At 40.1% G+C, this 22,618-nt stretch overlaps 1 protein-coding gene across 1 annotated transcript in view; it reads left to right on the forward strand.

The window, feature by feature from the left end:
* The window catches only part of TSHZ2 (teashirt zinc finger homeobox 2), a 533,490-nt gene extending 512,514 nt beyond the window's left edge, over window positions 1-20,976 (forward strand). The window contains exon 3 of the mRNA XM_014343095.4: window positions 13,635-20,976. Coding sequence (XP_014198581.2) covers window positions 13,635-13,636 — 2 coding nt within the window. The 3' untranslated portion in view covers window positions 13,637-20,976. The remainder of the gene's footprint in view (window positions 1-13,634) is intronic.
* Window positions 20,977-22,618: the final 1,642 nt, after the last annotated feature.

A 22,618-nucleotide genomic window follows, 5' to 3' on the forward strand; every position in this document is an offset into this window, starting at 1 on the left:
AGACTAACAGCGGATCTCTCGGCAGAAACCCTACAAGCCAGAAGAGAGGGGGGGCCAATATTCAACATTCTTAAAGAAAACAATTTTCAATCCAGAATTTCATATCCAGCCAAACTAAGCTTCATAAGCGAAGGAGAAATAAAATACTTTACAGATAAGCAAATGCTGAGAGATTTTGTCACCACCAGGCCTGCCCTAAAAGAGCTCCTGAAGGAAGCGCTAAACATGGAAAGGAACAACCAGTACCAGCCGCTGCAAAATCATGCCAAAATGTAAAGACCATCCAGACTAGGAAGAAACTGCATCAACTAACAAGCAAAATAACCAGCTAACATCATAATGACAGGATCAAATTCACACATAACAATATTAACTTTAAATGTAAATGGACTAAATGGTCCAATTAAAAGACACAGACTGGCAAATTGGATAAAGAGTCAAGACCCATCAGTGTGCTGTATTCAGGAAACCCATCTCACATGCAGAGACACTCATAGGCTCAAAATAAAAGGATGGAGGAAGATCTACCAAGCAAATGGAAAACAAAAAAAGGCAGGGGTTGCAATCCTGGTCTCTGATAAAACAGACTTTAAACCAACAAAGATCAAAAGAGACAAAGAAGGCCATTACATAATGGTAAAGGGATCAATTCAACAAGAAGAGCTAACTATCCTAAATATATATGCACCCTATACAGGAGCACCAAGATTCATAAAGCAAGTCCTGAGTGACCTACAAAGAGACTTAGACTCCCACACATTAATAATGGGAGACTTTAACACCCCACTGTCAACATTAGACAGATCAATGAGACAGAAAGTCAACAAGGATACCCAGGAATTGAACTCACCTCTGCACCAAGCAGACCTAATAGACATCTACAGAACTCTCCACCCCAAATCAACAGAATATACATTTTTTTCAGCACCACACCACACCTATTCCAAAATTGACCACATACTTGGAAGTAAAGGTCTCCTCAGCAAATGTAAAAGAACAGAAATTATAACAAACTATCTCTCAGACCACAGTGCAATCAAACTAGAACTCAGGATTAAGAATCTCACTCAAAACCGCTCAACTACATGGAAACCGAACAACCAGCTCCTGAATGACTACTGGGTACATAACGAAATGAAGGCAGAAATAAAGATGTTCTTTGAAACCAACGAGAACAAAGACACAACATACCAGAATCTCTGGGATGCATTCAAAGCAGTGTGTAGAGGGAAATTTATAACACTAAATGCCCACAAGAGAAAGCAGGAAAGATCCAAAATTGACACCCTAACATCACAATTAAAAGAACTAGAAAAGCAAGAGCAAACACATTCAAAAGCTAGCAGAAGGCAAGAAATAACTAAAATCAGAGCAGAACTGAAGGAAATAGAGACACAAAAAACCCTTCAAAAAATTAATGAATCCAGGAGCTGGTTTTTTGAAAGGATCAACAAAATTGATAGACCGCTAGCAAGACTAATAAAGAAGAAATGAGAGGAGAATCAAATAGACACAATAAAAAATGATAAAGGGGATATCACCACTGATCCCACAGAAATACAAACTACCATCAGAGAATACTACAAACACCTCTACGCAAATAAACTAGAAAATCTAGAAGAAATGGATAAATTCCTTGAAACATACACTCTCCCAAGACTAAACCAGGAAGAAGTTGAATCTCTGAATAGACCAATAACAGGAGCTGAAATTGTGGCAATAATCAATAGCTTACCAACCAAAAAGAGTCCAGGACCAGATGGATTCACAGCCGAATTCTACCAGAGGTACAAGGAGGAACTGGTACCATTCCTTCTGAAACTATTCCAATAAATAGAAAAAGAGGGAATCCTCCCTAACTCTTTTTATGAGGCCAGCATCATTCTGATACCAAAGCCAGGCAGAGACACAACAAAAAAAGAGAATTTTTGACCAATATCCTTGATGAACATTGATGCAAAAATCCTCAATAAAATACTGGCAAAACGAATCCAGCAGCACATCAAAAAGCTTATCCACCATGATCAAGTGGGCTTCATCCCTGGGATGCAAGGCTGGTTCAATATACGCAAATCAATAAATGTAATCCAGCATATAAACAGAGCCAAAGACAAAAACCACATGATTATCTCAATAGATGCAGAAAAGTCCTTTGACAAAATTCAACAACCCTTCATGCTAAAATCTCTCAATAAATTAGGTATTGATGGGACGTATTTCAAAATAATAAGAGCTATCTATGACTAACCCACAGCCAATATCATACTGAATGGGCAAAAACTGGAAGCATTTCCTTTGAAAACTGGCACAAGACAGGGATGCCCTCTCTCACCACTCCTAGTCAACATAGTGTTGGAAGTTCTGGCCAGGGCAATTAGGCAGGAGAAGGAAATAAAGGGTATTCAATTAGGAAAAGAGGAAGTCAAATTGTCCCTGTTTGCAGACGACATGATTGTATATCTGGAAAACCCCATTGTCTCAACCCAAAATCTCCTTAAGCTGATAAGGAACTTCAGCAAAGTCTCAGGATACAAAATCAATGTGCAAAAATCACAAGCATTCTTATACACAAACAACAGACAAACAGAGAGCCAAATCATGAGTGAACTCCCATTCACAATTGCTTCAAAGAGAATAAAATACCTAGGAATCCAACTTACAAGGGATGTGAAGGACCTCTTCAAGGAGAACTACAAACCACTGCTCAAGGAAACAAAAGAGGATACAAACAAATGGAAGAACATTCCATGCTCATGGGTAGGAAGAATCAATATCGTGAAAATGGCCATACTGCCCAAGGTAATTTACAGATTCAATGCCATCCCCATCAAGCTACCAATGCCTTTCTTCACAGAATTGGAAAAAACTACTTTAAAGTTCATATGGAACCAAAAAAGAGCCCGCATCGCCAAGTCAATCCTAAGCCAAAAGAACAAAGCTGCAGGCATCACACTACCTGACTTCAAACTATACTACAAGGCTACAGTAACCAAAACAGCATGGTACTGGTACCAAAACAGAGATATAGATCAATGGAACAGAACAGAGCCCTCAGAAATAATGCCGCATATCTACAACTATCTGATCTTTGACAAACCTGAGAAAAACAAGCAATGGGGAAAGGATTCCCTGTTTAATAAATGGTGCTGGGAAAACTGGCTAGCCATATGTAGAAAGCTGAAACTGGATCCCTTCCTTACACCTTATACAAAAATCAATTCAAGATGGATTAAAGACTTAAACGTTAGACCGAAAACCATAAAAACCCTAGAAGAAAACCTAGGCATTACCATTCAGGACATAGGCATGGGCAAGGACTTCATGTCTAAAACACCAAAAGCAATGGCAACAAAAGCCAAAATTGACAAATGGGATCTAATTAAACTAAAGAGCTTCTGCACAGCAAAAGAAACCACCATCAGAGTGAACAGGCAACCTACAAAATGGGAGAAAATTTTCGCAACCTACTCATCTGACAAAGGGCTAATATCCAGAATCTACAATGAACTCAAACAAATTTACAAGAAAAAAACAAACAACCCCATCAAAAAGTGGGCAAAGGACATGAACAGACACTTCTCAAAAGAAGACATTTATGCAGCCAAAAAACACGTGAAAAAATGCTCATCATCACTGGCCATCAGAGAAATGCAAATCAAAACCACAATGAGATACTATCTCACACCAGTTAGAATGGCAATCATTAAAAAGTCAGGAAACAACAGGTGCTGGAGAGGATGTGGAGAAATAGGAACACTTTTACACTGTTGGTGGGACTGTAAACTAGTTCAACCACTGTGGAAGTCAGTGTGGCCATTCCTCAGGGATCTAGAACTGGAAGTACCATTTGACCCAGCCATCCCATTACTGGGTATATACCCAAAGGACTATAAATCATGCTGCTATAAAGACACATGCACACGTATGTTTATTGTGGCATTATTCACAATAGCAAAGACTTGGAACCAACCCAAATGTCCAACAATGACAGACTGGATTAAGAAAATGTGGCACATATACACCATGGAATACTATGCAGCCATGAAAATGGATGAGTTCCTGTCCTTTGTAGGGACATGGATGAAATTGGAAGTCATCATTCTCAGTAAACTATCGCAAGAACAAAAAACCAAACACCACATATTCTCACTCATAGGTGGGAATTGAACAATGAAATCACATGGACACAGGAAGGGGAATATCACACTTTGGGGACTGTTGTGGGGAGGGGGGAGGGATAGCATTGGGAGATATACCTAATGCTAGATGACGAGTTGGTGGGTGCAGCACACCAGCATGGCATATGTATACATATGTAACTAACCTGCACAATGTGCACATGTACCCTAAAACTTTAATAAAAAATAAATAATAAAATAAAAATAAATAAATAAATAAATTTAGTTATCAGATTAAAAAAAAAGAAAGAGCTTGTGGGGAGCAGAGGTCCTCCGCCTTTGCAGACTCACTGTTGACATTTTAGGACAAGCATTTTATAACTTCCTTTTACTATCCTGAAATAAAATTTCTAGATCAGGTGGCCAGCCTACACACAAACCGCAAAAAGAAATCATCTAATAAAAAAGAAAGGGGCCTGGCACAGTGACTTACACCTATAATCCCAGCACTTTAGGAGGCCCAGGTGGGTGGATCACTTCGGATCAGGGATTCCAGACCAGTCTGGTCAACATGGTGAAACCCCATCTCTACTAAAAATACAAAAATTAGCCGGGCGTGGTGGCGCATGCCTGTAATCCCAGCTACTCAGTAGGCTGAGGCAGGAGAATCACTTGAACCCAGGAGGCGGAGGTTGCAGTGAGCCAAGATTGCGCCACTGCACTCCAGCCTGGGCAACAGGGCAAGACTCTGTCTCAATTTAAAAAAAAAGGAGAAAATTGAGACATGAAAATGCACCAGAACAGGGCTTCTCAAACTCGAGCATGTACAAAAATCGCCCAAACATCCTATTAAAATGCAGGTTCCAAATCAGCAGCTTGGGGTGGGCCCTGTATTCTGCATTTCTGACAAGCTCTAGGTGATCCCAGTACTGCTGTTATATGGACCACCCTCAGAGTAACAACATCCTAGAAGATGTAATGAGGCAGTCAGATGTGCGCCATAGGCAGACTCACCATGAACATGTCAGTGGTAAACGCAGAGCAATATGGGTAGATTGAATGGGGGTCTTGAGGATCATGAACAGTAATACAAAGGTGACTTGATTTTCTAAAATGGCAAATAACTCTCATTAAATTCCAAATAAAGCAAACTACAGGTTCTCTTTGTCAGATAAGCTTTATTTCTGGAAATTACAGTGTATGTTAAACTGTGCAGAAAAGACTTTGTGTTTATATGTAAAACAGAGTTAAGTTCTAGCCTCAGGTAATTATAAAAAGGTTTTGAACCAAAGACAATTTTGTCCTCCACCCCCAATGGGCATTTGACAGTGTCTAGACACAACTTCAGTTGTCACAACTCAGGGGTAAAGCAGATGCTGCTGGCATCTAGTGGGTAGAAGCCAGGGATGCGGCTGAATATCTACAATGCATAGACGGGCGGCCCCCACCAAAAGGAAGTATCTATCTGGCTGAAAATATTAACAGTGCCAAGTTAGAGAAAAACTGGCTTGCAGAGATATTTTCAAAAGTGGTACAGACTGAGAGCAATGGCTCACACCTATAATCCCAATACTTTGGGAGGACGAGGCGGGAGGCTCACTTGAGCCCAGGAGTTGAAGACCAGCATGGACAACATAACCCAGGGTTTTTTTTTGTTTTTTTTGTTTTTTTGAGACGGAGTTTCACTCTTGTTGCCCAGGCTAGAGTGCAACGATGCGATCTCGACTCACTGCAACCTCCACCTGCTGGGTTCAAATGATTCTCCTGCCCCAGCCTCCTGAGTAGCTGGGATTACAGGTGCCTGCCACCACCACCAGCTAATTTTTGTATTTTTAATAGAGACTGGGTTTCTCCATGTTGGCCAGGCTGGTCTTGAACTCCTGACCTCAGGTGATCCACCTGCCTCAGGCTCCCAAAGTGCTGGGATTACAAGCGTGAGCCACCGTGCCCAGCCAACCCAGGTGTTTTTGTAGAGACTCCATCTCTACAAAAAAATTTAAAAATTAGCCTACTGTGGTGGCATGCGCCTGTAGTACCAGCTACTCAGGCAGCTGAATCAGGAGGTTCACTTGAGCCCAGGAGATCAAGGCTACAGTGAACTATGATCGTGCCACTGCACTCCAGCCTGAATGACAGAGCAAGACCCTACCTTCAAAAAAAAAAAAAAAATGAAAAAAATAAAAAATGGGTGCAGGATGATGGACAACAGCACCTTGTGTGAAACTGTCTCACACATTGCAAGGAGCCTCACGTTCCCAGCCCCTAACCACTAAATGCCAGCAGTGCCCCCTTTTAGCAACCATAAGACATGCCCTAAAAATGGGAGTGTTGCATAAGAACAACAGCAGAGAGTGAAGAGAGAAGGGGGTAGGCAGGAGGAAGGCAAGAAGAGTAGGAGCCAGCCAAAATGCTGTGCCAGGGGATGAGAAAGGCTGGCATGGCCAAATTAAAGCATATGTCATTCTACGCATCTGTTGGTGGCTCTGTAATTAATACAAAAATAATTACATCTCTTCGCCTGGCTCTCCCTCACAAACTACTTAATGAACACTGCCAAGAACTTTTTAGATACGTAATTAAATTTTTTATTTATTTCCATTTTATTTTTATAGTAGTAGCTCAATATATTAGAAAAAAAAATGCAGCAGCAAAGCCCAGCCTCAACTACCATTTGAGAGGCAACTAAAAGTCTCCACTTCCTTTTTTTCTCAATCTGTTCTATGCAATTCATTCTGAACAGCGGGAAATACTAACAACAGTTCTCTTATTCCCCTTCCCTTCATTTTTCAGGTTTAATTATCTGCCAGGATCTCCTCTTTAGGCACAGAGAGAAACGAGGTTTTTACTTTTCTTTTAATATAAGAAATAATTTGGCTAGGCACAGTGCCTCATGCCCGTAATCCCAACACTTTGGGGGGTCAAGGCAATAGGATTGCTTGAGTTCAGGAGTTCAAGACTAGCCTGGGCAACGTGGCGAAACACTGTCTCTACAAAAAATACAAAAAAATTAGCCAGATGTGCTGGTGCACACCTGTGGTCCCAGCTTTTCAGGAGGCTGAGGTGGGAGCATCACCTGAGCCCAGGAGGCAGAGGTTGCAGTGAACCAAGATCATGCCACTATACTCAAGCCACTCTGGGTGACAGAGTGAGACCCTGTCTCAAAAAAAATAGAAAAAAAAAGAATTTTAAAAAAATAATAATGTGTTGTCCCAAAGTGGTCCAAGATTTGGATCTTCTCTTTACCCTTCTTCAAGTATAGGAACACTGACCTTTCCAAAAGCCCCCACCACTTCCATCAGTCATGGTGGGATCCAGGAGACTTCTCCCATAGAAATACTCCCATAGCTAAGTTTCATAAAAGACATAGGTATCATTTTTTATGGCTGCATAATATTCCATGGTGTATATGTGCCACATTTTCTTAATCCAGTCTATCATTGTTGGACATTTGGGTTGGTTCCAAGTCTTTGCTATTGTGAATAATGCCGCAATCAACATACGTGTGCATGTGTCTTTATAGCAGCATGATTTATAGTCATTTGGGTATATACCCAGTAATGGGATGGTTGGGTCAAATGGTATTTCTAGTTCTAGATCCCTGAGGAATGGCCACACTGACTTCCACAATGGTTGAACTAGTTTACAGTCCCACCAACAGTGTAAAAGTGTTCCTATTTCTCCACATCCTCTCCAGCACCTGTTGTTTCCTGACTTTTTAATGATTGCCATTCTAACTGGTGTGAGATGATATCTCATAGTGGTTTTGATTTGCATTTCTCTGATGGCCAGTGATGATGAGCATTTTTTCAAAAATGATGAGTTCATGTCCTTTGTAGGGACATGGATGAAACTGGAAACCATCATTCTCAGTAAACTATCGCAAGAACAAAAAACCAAACACCGCATATTCTCACTCATAGGTGGGAATTGAACAATGAGATCACATGGACACAGGAAGGGGAATATCACACTCTGGGGACTGTGGTGGGGAGGGGGGAGGGGGGAGGGATAGCATTGGGAGATATACCTAATGCTAGATGACGAGTTAGTGGGTGCAGCGCACCAGCATGGCACATGTATACATATGTAACTAACCTGCACAATGTGCACATGTACCCTAAAACTTAAAGTATAATAAAAAAAAAAGACATAGGTATCTGAAATTTAAAAGTAACTATACTCAGATAATGGCCGGGTGCAGTGGCTTACGCCTGTAATCCCAGCACTTCAGGAGGCCGAGGTGGGTGGATCTCCTGAGGTCGGGAGATCGAGACCAGCCTGACCAACATGGAGAAAGCTTCATCTCTACTAAAAATACAAAATTAGCCAGGCATGGTGGCGCATGCCTGTAATCCCAGCTACTCGGGAGGCTGAGGCAGGAGAATTGCTTGAATCTGGGAGGTAGAAGTTGCAGTGAGTCGAGATATCGCGCCATTGCACTGCAGCCTGGGCAACAAGAGCGAAACTCCATCTCATAAAAAAAAAAAAAAAAGTAACTATACTCAGATATTCTTGGGAAAACGCCTCTAAATCACTAATAATGTCAATGTTCAGCACTTGAAAACATTACCAAATTATTACAAGCCGTATAAGAAGCAGTGGTTGAAGAGACAAGAATGACCACAGGCTCAACATCTTTACATCTCTTAACCCTCTGTTCCTAGGTTGAAAGTGTAGAAATTATGATCTCCTGAACTGCAGCATTGTGAAGTTGACACAAGGTGAAGCAATGTCACATTGTCACCACAACAGGATCCTTTCATGCTGAGATCCAAAAAAGCCAGATAACCTGAGTCAAGAATCACAGAAAGTCAATAACAAAATCAGGACTGAGGTCTTGAGAACTGGAAAACTTCCTTGGTTTTCGCACAGGAATCTGTCATTTGTGCTTATTTCACATTGCATGCCTGTATCAAAACATCTCATGTACACCATAACTATATACACCTACTATGTACACACAAAAATTAAAAATAGGGCTGCACATGGTGGCTCACGCCTGTAATCCCAGCACTTTGGGAGGCCAAGGCAGGGAGAATGGCTTGAGCCCAGGAGTTCAAGACCAGCCTGGGCAACGTGGCGAAACCCTGTCTCTACAAAAAATACAAAAAAATTAGCCAGGTGTGCAGGTCCCAGTTTTTCAGGAGGCTGAGGTGGGAAGATCACCTGAGCCCAGGAGGCAGAGGTTGCAGGGAGCCAAGACAAAGCCACTATACTCAAGCCTGGGCAACAGAGTGAGACTCTGTCTCAAAAAAAAACAGGAAAAGAAAAAGAAATAATTTTTAAAAAATAATAATGTGTTTTCCCAAAGTGGTCCAAGATTCAGATCTTCTCTTTACCCTTCTTCAAGTGTAGGAACACTGACCTTACCAAAAGCCCACCAGTTCCATCAGTCATGGTGGGATCCAGGAGACTTCTCCAATAGAAATACTCCCATAGCTAAGTTTTATAAAAGACATAGTTATCTGAAATTTTAAAATAACTATACTCAGATGATGGCCAGGTGCAGTGGCTCACGCCTGTAATCTCAGCACTTTGGGAGGCCAAGGCGGGGAGAATGGCTTGAGCCCAGGAGTTCAAGACCAGCCTGGGCAACATGGCAAAACCCTGTCTGTACAAAAAATACAAAAGAATAAACCAGGTGTGCTAATGCACACTTGTCCCAGCTTTTCAGGAGGCTGAGGTGGGAGGATCCCCTGAGCCCAGGAGGCTCTACAAAATACAAAACTTAGCCGGGCATGGTGGCGCACCTGTAGTCCCAGCTACTCAGGAGGCTAACGTGGGAGGATGGATTGAGCCCAGGAGATGGAGGCTGCAGTCAGCTGTGATTGCACCACTGCACTCTAGCGTGGGTGACAGAACAAAACCCTGTCCCCCACCTCCCCCATCCCCAAACAAAACAAAACAAATTTTTAATTAAAAAATTAAAAAACAAAAAGGATCTGTCATGAAGGTATTTTTCAGCAAACAACACTCAGGTATATTTGTGAATCTTAAATAGGGAAGAAAAGAGTTATCAAATAAACCTGGCAAGTACTGAGTTAAGTAAAGACACACTATGTTTGGTTTGATTTTAATTGCAGGACTTCTCAGAGTCTTTAATATGTTAATGTGTGTTGTGAATTTCCAAGACAGGAACTATAATAAAATCATTATTTTCTTTCTCCTTACTTTCATTCCCAGGACAAACTTTGCCCTAAGAGAAACCCAGTTAGAAAAGTCTGGGTGTTGATTTAATGTGGAGCCACTTCAAGGAAGTGATAATAAAACAAAGTTCCATGAAATTGATATCACATTAATATCATGGTCAAAGAGGAGAAAATGACAGCCTGCAGTAGGCCTGGTGTGAAACAGTCCTTCAGCCAGGACTTCACTCTTGTTTCACAGTGTAATGCCATTGCAGTTTCCAAAAGTCCACCAATTTGTGGTCTCCACTTTTCCTTTGACCCATCTCTCTTCTTCCAACCACATGATCATCCTCCTTTAAGCTTCTAGACCTGCCAGAGGATCTCAACCAACTCAAAACAAAGATTGCCAGGGACCCTTTTTCTCTCAAGTGCACATCTAATGTCAAAGGGAAATGGTTCTCCCCACTGATGGTGATCAAGGCATTCACCTGTAATCTAGGTAGGGTGGTGCCTGTCATGAGCTTGGAAGCTTCAGAGTAGGAAGGACTAAATTTAAAGCCATCCTCTGCTTTTTATTAGCTGTGAACCCTAGGACAAGTCACTTACTTTTTTTTTTTTTGAGACAGAGTCTCACTCTGTTGCCCAAGCTGGAATGCAGTGGTGCGATCTTGGCTCACTACAACCTCCGCCTCCCAGGTTCAAGCGATTCTCATGCCTCAGCCTCCTGAGTAGCTGGAATTTCAGAGGTGCACCACCATGCCCAGCTAATTTTTGTGTTTTTAGTAGAGACAGAGTTTCACCATGCTTACTAGGCTGGTCTTGATCTCATAGCCTCATGTGATCCACCCGCCTTTGCCTCCCAAGGTGCTGGGATTACAGGCGTGCACCACCATGCTCGTCCTTTATCTCTCATTTTTAAAATGAGATTGTTTCAAGAGTTAACAGTAATGTGTATAAAGTGACTGGAATTTGGTAGATACATAATAACTGGTTGCTAGTATTCCAGTCATACTATTCCTTACCAAGGAATAGTTTCAAATGTCTGTTATGATTATCTTGTGCATCATTTCTCTATACATATCAAATGTCAGCTGATTTTCAATTTGTCTTTATCCTTCCACTAGAAATTTGGAAGCTTTCCTTTTCTAAAAAGACTAATCATATTTAGGTTCAGTGTTTTTTCTCACGAAAATGAACATTACCACCAAATAACAAGATGTAAACAAGAAACTTCACTCAGATTGGGCTGGAAGGAAATTGCATGCTTTCCACACAGTAATCCAGAGCAAAGTTCTTGGAAAGAAAAATCACCCTGTTACTAAGTAGCACTTCTCTACCAAAAACGTTCCTATCTTTTGACAGGAATTCCACACTTAAGAATTTAAGCCTATGAAAATATTCCAGCATACAGAAAAGCTTGAAACGCAAAGATGTTCATCATAGTGTTATGTATTATTGAATAAAAATTGCAAACATTAAATGTCCAATATTACATTATCGTAGTATCATAAACTATTATAATGTATGTGATAGAACTTCTACAGCTGTTTATACTGATGCTTTCCAGTGAAGAAATACCTCCAGACAGGTGCCTCATATAGTCAGCATATATAACTGTGTAAACCTAACGAAATGCATGGGAAGGCCAGACACAGTGGCTCACACCTGTAATCCCAGCACTTTGGGAGGCTGAGGCAGGCAGATCACTTGAGGTCAGGAGTTCAAGACTAGCCTGGCCAACATGGTGAAACCCTGTCTCTACTAAAAATACAAAAATTAGCTGGGCATGGTGATGCATGTCTGTAATCCCAGCTACTCGGGAGGCTGAAGCAGGAGAATTACTTGAACCCAAGAGGCGGAGGTTGTAATGAACCAACATCGTGCCACTACACTCCAGCTTGGGTGACAGAGCAAGGCTCCAGCTCAAAAAAAAAAAAAAAAAAAAAAAGCATGGGAAAAGAAAAGACTAGAAGGAAATACAGCAGAACGTGAATGAGAGCTTTAAGCCTAGTATGACCATAGGTTAATGGGTTGTTTTGTTTTTGTTTTTCCAAAAAGCTTTATAGTGAAAAAAATCATACATTATGTATATTTATTTCTAATTGCAGTAAAATACACATAACATAAAATTTATCATTTTCACTATTAAGTGCACAGTTGAGTGGCTTTGAGTACATTCAGATTGTTGTACAAACATAACAATATCCATCTACAGAATTTTTCATCTTACAAAAGATGAAACTGAAACTGCTCTGAGTGAACAAGAATTCTTATTTCTTTTCCCACCTCATCCCCAGTCCCTGGCAACCACCATTCCTCTTTCTGTTTCTATGAGTTTGACTACCTCTAGATATGTTATATAGGTATAACCATATAATATATTTCTTTTTGTGACTGGCTTATTTTCACTTAGCATAATATTCTCAGGGTTCATCCATGTTGTAGAATGTGTCAGAATTTCTTCCATTTTTAGGGCTAATATTCCATCGCATGTACATATCACATTTGCTTATCCACTCATCCGTTGGACACTTGGGTTGCTTCTGAGTTTTGGCTGTTGTGAATAATGTTGCTATGAACATGAGTGTTCAAATATCCTTTCCATACATTATATTAAAAATATTTTTTTTCTTAAAGTTGCAACTTTTTGGCCAGTCTAGGTGGCTCAAGCCTGTAATCTCAGCACCTTGAGAGGCTGAGGTGGGAGGATTGCTTGAGCCCAGGAATCTGAGACCAGCCTGGGCAACATAGGCTCTGCAAAATAAAAAATAAACCTAGTCAGGCATGATGGAGTGTGCCTGCGGTTCCAGCCACTCAGGAGGCTGAGGTGGGAGGATCACTTGGGCCTGGCAGGTTGAGGTTGCCGTGAGCCGTGATGACGCCGCTGCACGAGTGTAGTGACAAAGCGAGACTCTGTCTCAAAAGGAAAAGAATAAGAAAATTGCAACTTTCTTTTTAGATACAGAGGGTACATGTGCAGTTTGTTGCATGGGAATATTGCATGATGGTGAGCTGTGGGGTATGGATCTCATCACCCAGGCAGTGAGCATAGTACCTGATAGGCAGTTTTTCAAACTATTTCCTCCTTCCTCCCTCCCCAGCCCCAGGAGACCCTAGTGTCTGTTGTTCCCATGTTTACATCCATCTGTGCTCAGTGTTTAGCTCCCACTTATGAGTGAGAACATACAGTATTTAAATAGTTTTTTCTCAAAGTTGACTCCTCCTTTTCATGTTTCACAGTCTGGTTATATAACTAGGACTCTACTCAGAACATTTGGACAAATAAAGTAGTGGAGGTGGGCAAGGTGATCACCCCGGGGAAAAAAAATCACCTGGGCTACACCTCAGAAAATAATGCATCTTTCTGTTGTTCTGATTCCCATTACAGGACGAATGCCTTAGTTTCCACTTTCCAGCCTGGATCCCCTCACACTGAACCCTTCTTCGTTGCACCATCCTGCTTCTGACATTGAACTCACTGAACTCCTCCTGACACCCTGGCTCTGAGAAGACTGCCAAAAAAAAAAAAAAAATCACCCCAGCCATTTCTCTTCATCCTCACTAACAATTTGGTAATGAAGTATTGATTTCCACTTCTCTGCTTATGGGCGGTATTAGATTTTCATTGATAAACTGCAATGGGGCTGTCTCGTCTCCACAGTACCCTTTTCACTGTCACAAGAAAACAAAGTGCCACCGAAGAAAAGTAATGACTGAGAGCATTGATGTACTTATTTTGTCAGTTTGTAACAGGAAAGTGGGGGGGAGTATAAGTCTTCATAGTTTAATGTCCAAGTGGGTTGCACTAGATGTAGACACTTGGAGGCTTACTTTTCATGGTAATGTCCATTTCCTATTTATAACCCCTCTGGGAACTTTTGTCTAAAGGAAATGTTTCTGTTCAGTGTAACAATTACAGTTGCACCTGGATTGCCCAGTCCTGCGCCTGCACTAGGGGACCATTAATCACTGCAAAGTAGAAGAATTATTAAGTTAAACCAGAATTTAAGCCAAGAAAACCCCTGAACAATGTTCATCTTCTGTGAAACTTGTTCAAATAGTTAAGCTTAACCATGTTGCTGCCAAAGACTTTTCCTATGCAGTGGTGGGGCACCTTGATCATCATCATTATCTTGATTGGCTGAAAAAAAAATAGTTTTAAGCACACACCACTGTCTATGAGAACTGCAAATTGGGAGAATAGGTGAAATGCAGAATCTGAGAGAACGTGAGAAGATGAGATCATTACAGGGTGGAAAGTTCTGCAGCAGCCTTTTCTGGTAATCCCTTTCTGCAGAACCTGATGTTTATGGGCTCTAAAACGCAGCTTAGCTTTAGAAGCAACAGAAAGCATGAAATAGGGTGTCCATTTTAAATGTGTTCCTGCAACTTTTTTCATTAAAACTTTGAGGGCCCAATTTTAATTTGTGGAATATTCCCATTAATAATGAGATCTAATTAAGACATCCATTAAAAGCCCGTTAAAGTTAATTTAACGTAAAAATTCCAATAGAACTGTATTAGATTTTCTCCATTAAATTAACGTTATGGATTTTTAACGGATGTCTTAATTATACGTTATTATTAACGGGAATACTGTATTACACAGATTAAAATCAGGTCCTAAGTCAACTTGGAAGAGCTAAGAGCATGTTTTAATATTAAAAGTCTTGCATACCTAGTGCACAGTTTGGAGACGCAAGGATAGATCTGTTTACTCTAGTTGAACATTTTCTATACAATTGAAAGCAACCTATAATAGATAAATCCATCATTGCATTTAAACAATGAATTTCCTTATTCTCAAAGGACAAATACGTCTGGATTATGTGGTAAATTGCTACTCAGCTATGGTGAAATATTTATACTATTCTAGGCACAACACTAGGAACTAGGTGATTCTGAAACAAAAGGAATATTTTCTGTTGTTGCTTTAATTACCAAGGTTATTTTTTTTTTTAATCTCAACACTGACAAAATGAAACCAAATATCTCTTCCTCACCATTTCTCAAGGAGGCTGCCTGTTGGAATTGTTTTGGAAATTTTGACATGATCCCTAAATTCAACTTTGGGATTAAAAAAAAAAAAAAAAAAACTTCTTATTTACCTCCTAGGGAAAGTGTTGCCCTTATGCCACATATAATAGCAAATTGCTTTTTTTATGGCATGCATAACCTAGATGGGAAAAAATATGGCGCTTCGGGGAAGGAGGGAAAAACTAAATGAAGTTCCAGGAATGTCATTCTGAAGTAATGAGGCATGGACAGAAAATATACCCCTCACATCATCGGATTGAGATGGCAGTCGAAATAGCTTCATTGAAGTGTCAGCACTCATCCATCAATCAATCACCCACAAGGAAAAATAGCAACAGTACAACGGGGCGGCTTTTATGGGATTTACTCATGGGCATAGGGAATAGCGGCTCAAATGTAGTTCTGACATGAAAAGCAAGGTGCTGATATTATTTTTTATGATGGGAGGATCATAAAGTGAATTGAGAACAGTGAGGTCTGTCTTTGCTTAACCTATTCAACCAGAAATGAATGGAGCTCGACTGGAAAGGAACAGTCTTCAGATGGGTTAAGATCGAAGGGTGGACTGGACTCTACTGAGCACCGTCCTTCAACAAGGAAATTCTATTAAAGGAAAATCAATGCATTAGTATTGGGGTTCTTGAAGCTGTTAAAAATTGTCTGCTCCAATCCAGGGTTATTAGGCCAAAGTTCCATAATTCAGATCTCACTGCAACCATCCAAAAGTGGATTCTCGAGCCCTTGCTCCAATGGGGGGAGGAGATCAATACAATTCCCAATTCCATGGAAATTGTTTCCCTTCTAAGGAAGAAAAAATAAATCATCTGCTTCAACATATAATCGATATGGTTTTGTTAGCGTAATTTCTATGGTGGGTGGGGTGGGAGGTGAGAGACAAAAATATTGATAAATTTGGTAAGACAGGTGAATTGCCGCCTGGCAACCAGGCATGTCACTGCCGAGGGATGGCTGCTAAGGTTCACCTTAGAAAACAAGATCTGGGCTGGCACTGGGGCATACATCAGCACTCAGCATATTCCTAGAGGCCAGGCCTGTCTTCATTCGGCCAGCCCTCTGAGGCTTCTAGAAACTTCTTTCTGGAGGAAAAAAACTAAATAACATAAACTCAGGAGAATGTCTTTATCCACCTTCATACCACTGCTTTCTTTTTGCTGAATAAAACACAGTTCTGATAAGAACTTTAGAATTGGAAAGGAGGCTGACATGCAAATATAATGCAAATTACCCTCAAGTATCGCCATTCTTCCACCACCTCTTGGTACCAGTGAGAGCGAGAGATTGCCTTTTCTTCCCCATCCCTCCTTCCAGCTAAGACCACCAACCAGCTGCAAATTGAGATGTCCATTTAAAAATTTATATGTCAATATTTAAATGTTACATATTTGGCCTTATTTTGTAGTTCAGCAAATCCTCCAAATACACAGCATGTTACAAAGCACTGGTGGCACAGGGCACAACAGGAAATGATATTTATTTAGCAAATTCATTTAACAAATATTATTGGGCACCTGTTACGTGAGACACTGTCCTAGGCACTGTGGGATAACAACAGTAAACACTTCACACAACAGCCTGGCCTTCCTGTGTTTTACAATAGCTCCTAAAGATAGCTGATATCAAGACATTTGAGGGACACAGTTCATGTAGAATCAAAATATTAGTATTTCAGAATAAGGATTTTTTTTCTAAAAAGCATACAGAGAGGAAATAGCTTAAAAATAGGTCAAGACCTAAAAACACAATATAATCACGGAATAAATTGGATAACCCAGACAGTCCCCACAGAATTTCTTTCAGGTCACAGATTTCTTAAAACTCACCCCCAAAATGTGCCTGCTTGGTTGTTTGAATCTTGCATAATTAATGTCACAGGCGCAAGCCGCTGAATTTAGTTGAGATGCAGAAAACAAACAAATGCAATGACATATCTGAGAAGCATTTATGTAACTCTGGTTAAGTGGTGAGGAGGGGTGTGTGAAGACAGTGTGCATGCATGCGTGTGTGTATTCATATATATGTGTATACATATGAATTTCACTGTTATTTTCCAGGGTCTATGGACAATGTGGCAGTAAGAGTCTATGATGTTCTGAAACTTTTCACAGTAAATCCAAAGATTACAGACCTTACAAGGTGCTTGCATTCTGTTGCTTTTCCATCTGTCACTTCTCAGGTTATTTGACTGTGTTCAAACCTTCTTTTCTTTTTCATTGAGTTTCATTTTTTAAGCTTGTTAAATGCTTTTGTTTAAAAAAAAAAAAAAAAAAAAAAAACCCAAATGTCATTTTTCACATTATCCTCTCTTCTCTGCAACAAGGATAGTAAGATGTAGATGAATGCAAAAATAATAACAACAATAAGGAAATATATTAAAGCTTTAAAATATGCACATATGTAGTTCTAAAGAGCAATAACGGTAGTATCTATTTCAAACATGCATTAGGCAAAAAAGAAATCAAAACTGAAATTTTCGTGTATTTTTCCCCTTGTAAGATGTTCAAATGCTAACTTCATTTTCTCCTTTCCTCTATGTGGCACTTTCTCAAAATATCTATGAAATACTTTTAGACAAAGATTGAGCTGGAGAAAGAGATACAAATTTCCATCCCCCCAGACAGAGAGACACGTTTCCATTGTAGGAAGGCATTAAACATTTTGAAACTTGTGAATCATCTTTAGAATTTCTACTGGGGAATTTTACTTCTTCATCCAAAGTAAAAGCCACTTATCTCCTTTGGTTCCCAGTGACAGATTCAGAGGCATACGCAGATATACAATTTTCAGGCTCTAGTTAATCTTCTTCCAATAGTTACGAACAATGGGCTAACGGGCGTGGGTGTTTCTCCAAAAATTATTCATGCACAAGGCAGCCCAAAGCTTCAGGGAAAACTAGAAATGTGTTATGGATTAGAATAGGACTGTTTTAAAATGCTAGTACCAGGTGGAACGCTATTTCTGCAACAGGACTCTGTCCATTTCCTTTGGAACAATATATTCCAAGTAAAATGGCTCTTCCAAGGCATGACACCTTTACTTGACACCCTTTGGCATACAAATGATTTTACCAATAGCCATGATTATTATTAAGGCCTTTTAAAATACAGGCTGTTTGAAAAAAGACAGATTAAATATTCACAGCCTTTGCATCATGTTTATTTGCTTAAAACAGCTTTTAGAAGTACAAGTAATAACTTTCTGATAAGAAACCCCAGGAGAAACTTTTTGGTAAGAAACCCCAAAAAATTTGAACAAAGGCATTACAAAAAAAAAAAAATCTAACCACTCCATTCAACTCTTTCAGAAAATAAATTTCAATGTGTTCAATGAATTGTCTTGAACCTGAAACCTGCATTTGGATATCAGTCCCCTGCCAATAGCTAATATTAACAGAATTTGAACAATCATACAATTATGTCTCAAATGTGAAGACTTTGTACAGTAATATTTTCACTTTCTAAATGACCCATATAACATTCAGGAATTATAGATGTGTATGTATATTTTTTAAGTACAGAAAGTTCAGCCAGTCTTCAGAGAAGTAAAAGTGATGTCTATTGTGCATTGAAGTAAATATTACAAACATTCCAGTTTCGCAATACAATACTTGAGCTTTCGAACACCTCAGACACTAGAATGTGTAATGCGAGGCAAAAAAGCTGACATACAAAACAATTCCCATTTGGCTCAGGGTTCCTAAATGTCACAATATCTTGGGTAAAATATACTTTTTGATTTCCTGATGATGTCCTTCTAATCCCTTCTGACTTTGATTCCTAACAGCCAGGCACTGTTGGCATGAATCATTAACTCCCAAACCCCTTTAAAATCAAGAAGCTAGGTGATCATACAGTCTTTTCAATGGCCAACCAGTTCTTGCTCTACAGAGCTTTTACACCTTTTTGGGAAACCTGATATCAAACACATTTATGTTATATATTTGCTCCCTTGCATTAATTCTAGATTTTTTTTTTAATTTCTTTTAGAAAGGGCAGGGGGGAAGTGGGTCAGAGCAAGGTTCAAGAATCACATTCATCCTTGCTCTAAAGGAAAGTGTTTACTTGCCAGCAAAGAAAGGCAAACACATTTTTATATTCAGAAAGCAGACCGGTCATTTTCAAAGAAAAATGACTGCAACCATGCCTGTAGAATGCTTCTGTGCAAGCGCACTAATTTTCTATCACCTGCATGCTGTATATAATACATTTGCCTGTATACTAGGAAGAAAAACCAGGCTGTTTACCCTAAGTCCAATGCAGCTTGGATGGCTGGGAGCATAAGCCGTCCGTGCATTTTTATAGTGTACATATTTGTATATACTAACTATATCGCCATGTATGAACACAGATTTTGTTATATTTGCTTGTTTCTGTTTCCTACCAAACTGGCCCACAATGGGGATTCTTTTGTATAGAAAAAATATGCTTGTCATTTTTTCCTGGTCATTCTCTTTCAATAGCTTATGAAAGAATTAGATCTGAGTTTACAAAGAAACTATAAGAACCAAGTTTGTCTGTCTGCATGAGTCCCGTCCAATTGCTGGATCTAGGGAGGAACCAACGTCCTAATTCAGAGTTTTCCTTTTAAAGGCATGCTTTACCCCCGTGGGAAAACTGCACACTCATCCATGTAGAATTATTCTCTTTGTATTTTATCTAATAGTGCCTGAAAATTTTTTTAATGTCTTCTTAGAGGAAGAATTCATAATTGTCAAAATTTGAAACATTAGCTTAATTTTGTTTTTATGACCTCAAGATTCTTCTCCTTATTTATTCGGTTGCTGTTGTAATGGGGCCCCAGGCCATTCCTGACATCGGCGTGTTCTTCTTCTGCATTAAGGATGTTTTTGAAATTACAGAGATTATTGAGCCAACAGGCTGTTTTAATCAAAACCATGTTTCACTTCTTTTTGATGATTATAAGTTGTCCTTGCAATGAAAAAAAAAAAAAAACTTTTCTGCTAGGAAGATTATACCACCCTGTGGCCAAACAGATTCATCACAGATAGGCATCTATGCCCATTTCTCTGGGATCTGGAAAATTCTTCCCTTGGCTGACCCCAATTTCTTTTACTCCCCATTATCCTGAATATTAGCTTTCAATGCAGTCACTATTTGAAATTTCCAAAGGCTTTGCCACATTGTCACTGCCCAAAGACAAACAACCACTGGAAATGATGGCTTTCCTGCTTGAAACGAAGGGGGCCAGGTGCAGTGGCTCAAGCCTGTAACCCCTGCACTTTGGGAGGCTGAGGCAGGCGGATCACTTGAGGTCAGGAGTTTCAGACCAACCTGGCCAACATGGCAAAACCTCGTCCCTACTAAAAATACAAAAAACATTAGCAGGGCATGGTGGTGCGTGCCTGTAGTCCCAGCTACTTGGGAGGCTGAGGCAAGAGAATTGCTTGAGCCCGGGAGGCGAAGGTTGCAGTGAGCTGAGATGGTGCCACTGCACTCCAGCCTGGGCAACAGAGCAAGACTGTGTCTCAAAAAAAAAAAAAAAAAAGAATGGATTTTCAGAAAAAGTGCTCCCTTTCATGTCCTGTGGTGCCACCATCCTGTCCTCCTTCGTAATCATGAACAATCTGATCTTGATCTCCCACATAACTTAAATCAGGCAAAAAGAAACATTCACAGCGTCCCCTTGCTGAATAAAAATGACTTTGTTTGGAGGCACTTAAGATGTATGCCTGTGTGTGGTGCCGCAGCATTGAAATTATCTGTAGAAGGGGAATTTTTTTAAAAAATACAATTTTATCACTAGAAATAAATTCCGATGGTGGAAACGAAGAAAACCCTTAAATTATATCACAAAAGCCATTATTTTTTGCATCCAAAGAGTTTTTTTTTTTTTAAGGAAAATCATTCTACTTTGAGAACTGTAATTAAAGCCCTAAATAACAGACACTACTTTGTTGAGCTATTGTGAAAAAAAAACAACACATTCGCCAAGGTTATATGGAGCCCCTGATTTCCATCAAAAAGGTTTCTATAAGTATATTATTTACATTTTTATACATGATAACTCTTTCCTTTGTGTTGAAAAAAAAAAAAGTCTCTTTTTTTCCCCCCACTCAGCAGTTATTGGAAATAGACTGTTCCCATCTGAAACCTTATCGTAATTTGCATCAGGAAACCCAACTGCTGACATTGAGGACCTGGGTGTGTTCAATTATGATTTTGCTGGAGGCTGTCCCTCATTTTAATGCTGCAGCTATTGAACCACCTTCCTGAAACCTAGCTGATACGGAATAGCAGAGACATGCCTCTCAACACCATTAGCTTTGCAAATGGCTTCATTTCAGTCAACGTCGACTTCTGCTTTGGCCAATTGAAAAATGAAAATTAAAGGAGAGAAGAAAAAAAACACAGATGCACTTAAAACATGAAAAGAATTATTTATATGATAAAAATATATTTAGATTTTCAAAGCACAAGACTGAATAGAAGTGCTCTTTTTATGCTTTCTGGAGATGTTACTGTTAAATGTCTTTCTACATCAGGCTTAATAAATCTGTAATGACATTTGATGGATTGATTTCTGCCTATGTGTGTTTTTTAAAGATGGCAAGAGAGGAAAAAGGCAAGAGAGGGGGGATGAGGGCGGGAAAGAACAGCACCGACCCCCGGGGAGGCTAAGCGAGGACGTTATTGGTAGGCCTCTCTGTGGTTGGGACCCGTTGACCCACTTCCAGAATCTCCCCTCATCTCCGTCAGATTTCCTTTTTTTTTTTTTTTTTTTTTTTACAAATGCCAGCCCCCCTTGTTTGGTTTCTGGGCTGCCTCTGACTGCTCTCATCTCTGGTCTGCTTATGCCTGAGTAATTTATGATGTAATCTCAACAGAGGCAGTGGGCGGCTGTGTCACAAATTCAAGGAAGCAAGAGAGAGAGCAGCGGTGATTGAGACGGCCCGACCTTCTCCACCTCAAAGCGATGGCCCTGCTTGCCACTCAGTTTCCCTGTGTACTCCCCTCCACTTCCTTTAACGTCCTGGGAGAATTGGACCATGTTTCATATACAAGCTGCCCAAGCAGACGCTGATGCCCCACCAAAAATGATTTGTTGTCTGTGCACAGCCAGCTCTCGGCTCCTGTGTCTTGTGGTTGCATGAGCCCCATACTCATTAAATTATGATGGCTACCGTATCACCTGTTAGCTCCACATCATTGCCATGGCTTCATGTCTAGGACATAAAATAGGAGCAGCCAGGCTAGAGAGAGCAAGTCAGCTGCGGAATGAGGGAGGTAGCCATGGTGAAGTGTTGGGGTAAGCACCTTGGACCCAATCAAAGAGTTCTTGGTCATCATTTACTTAGTG

Source organism: Pan paniscus, chromosome 21 (genome assembly GCF_029289425.2).
Source record: "Pan paniscus chromosome 21, NHGRI_mPanPan1-v2.0_pri, whole genome shotgun sequence".
NCBI lineage: Eukaryota > Metazoa > Chordata > Mammalia > Primates > Hominidae > Pan > Pan paniscus.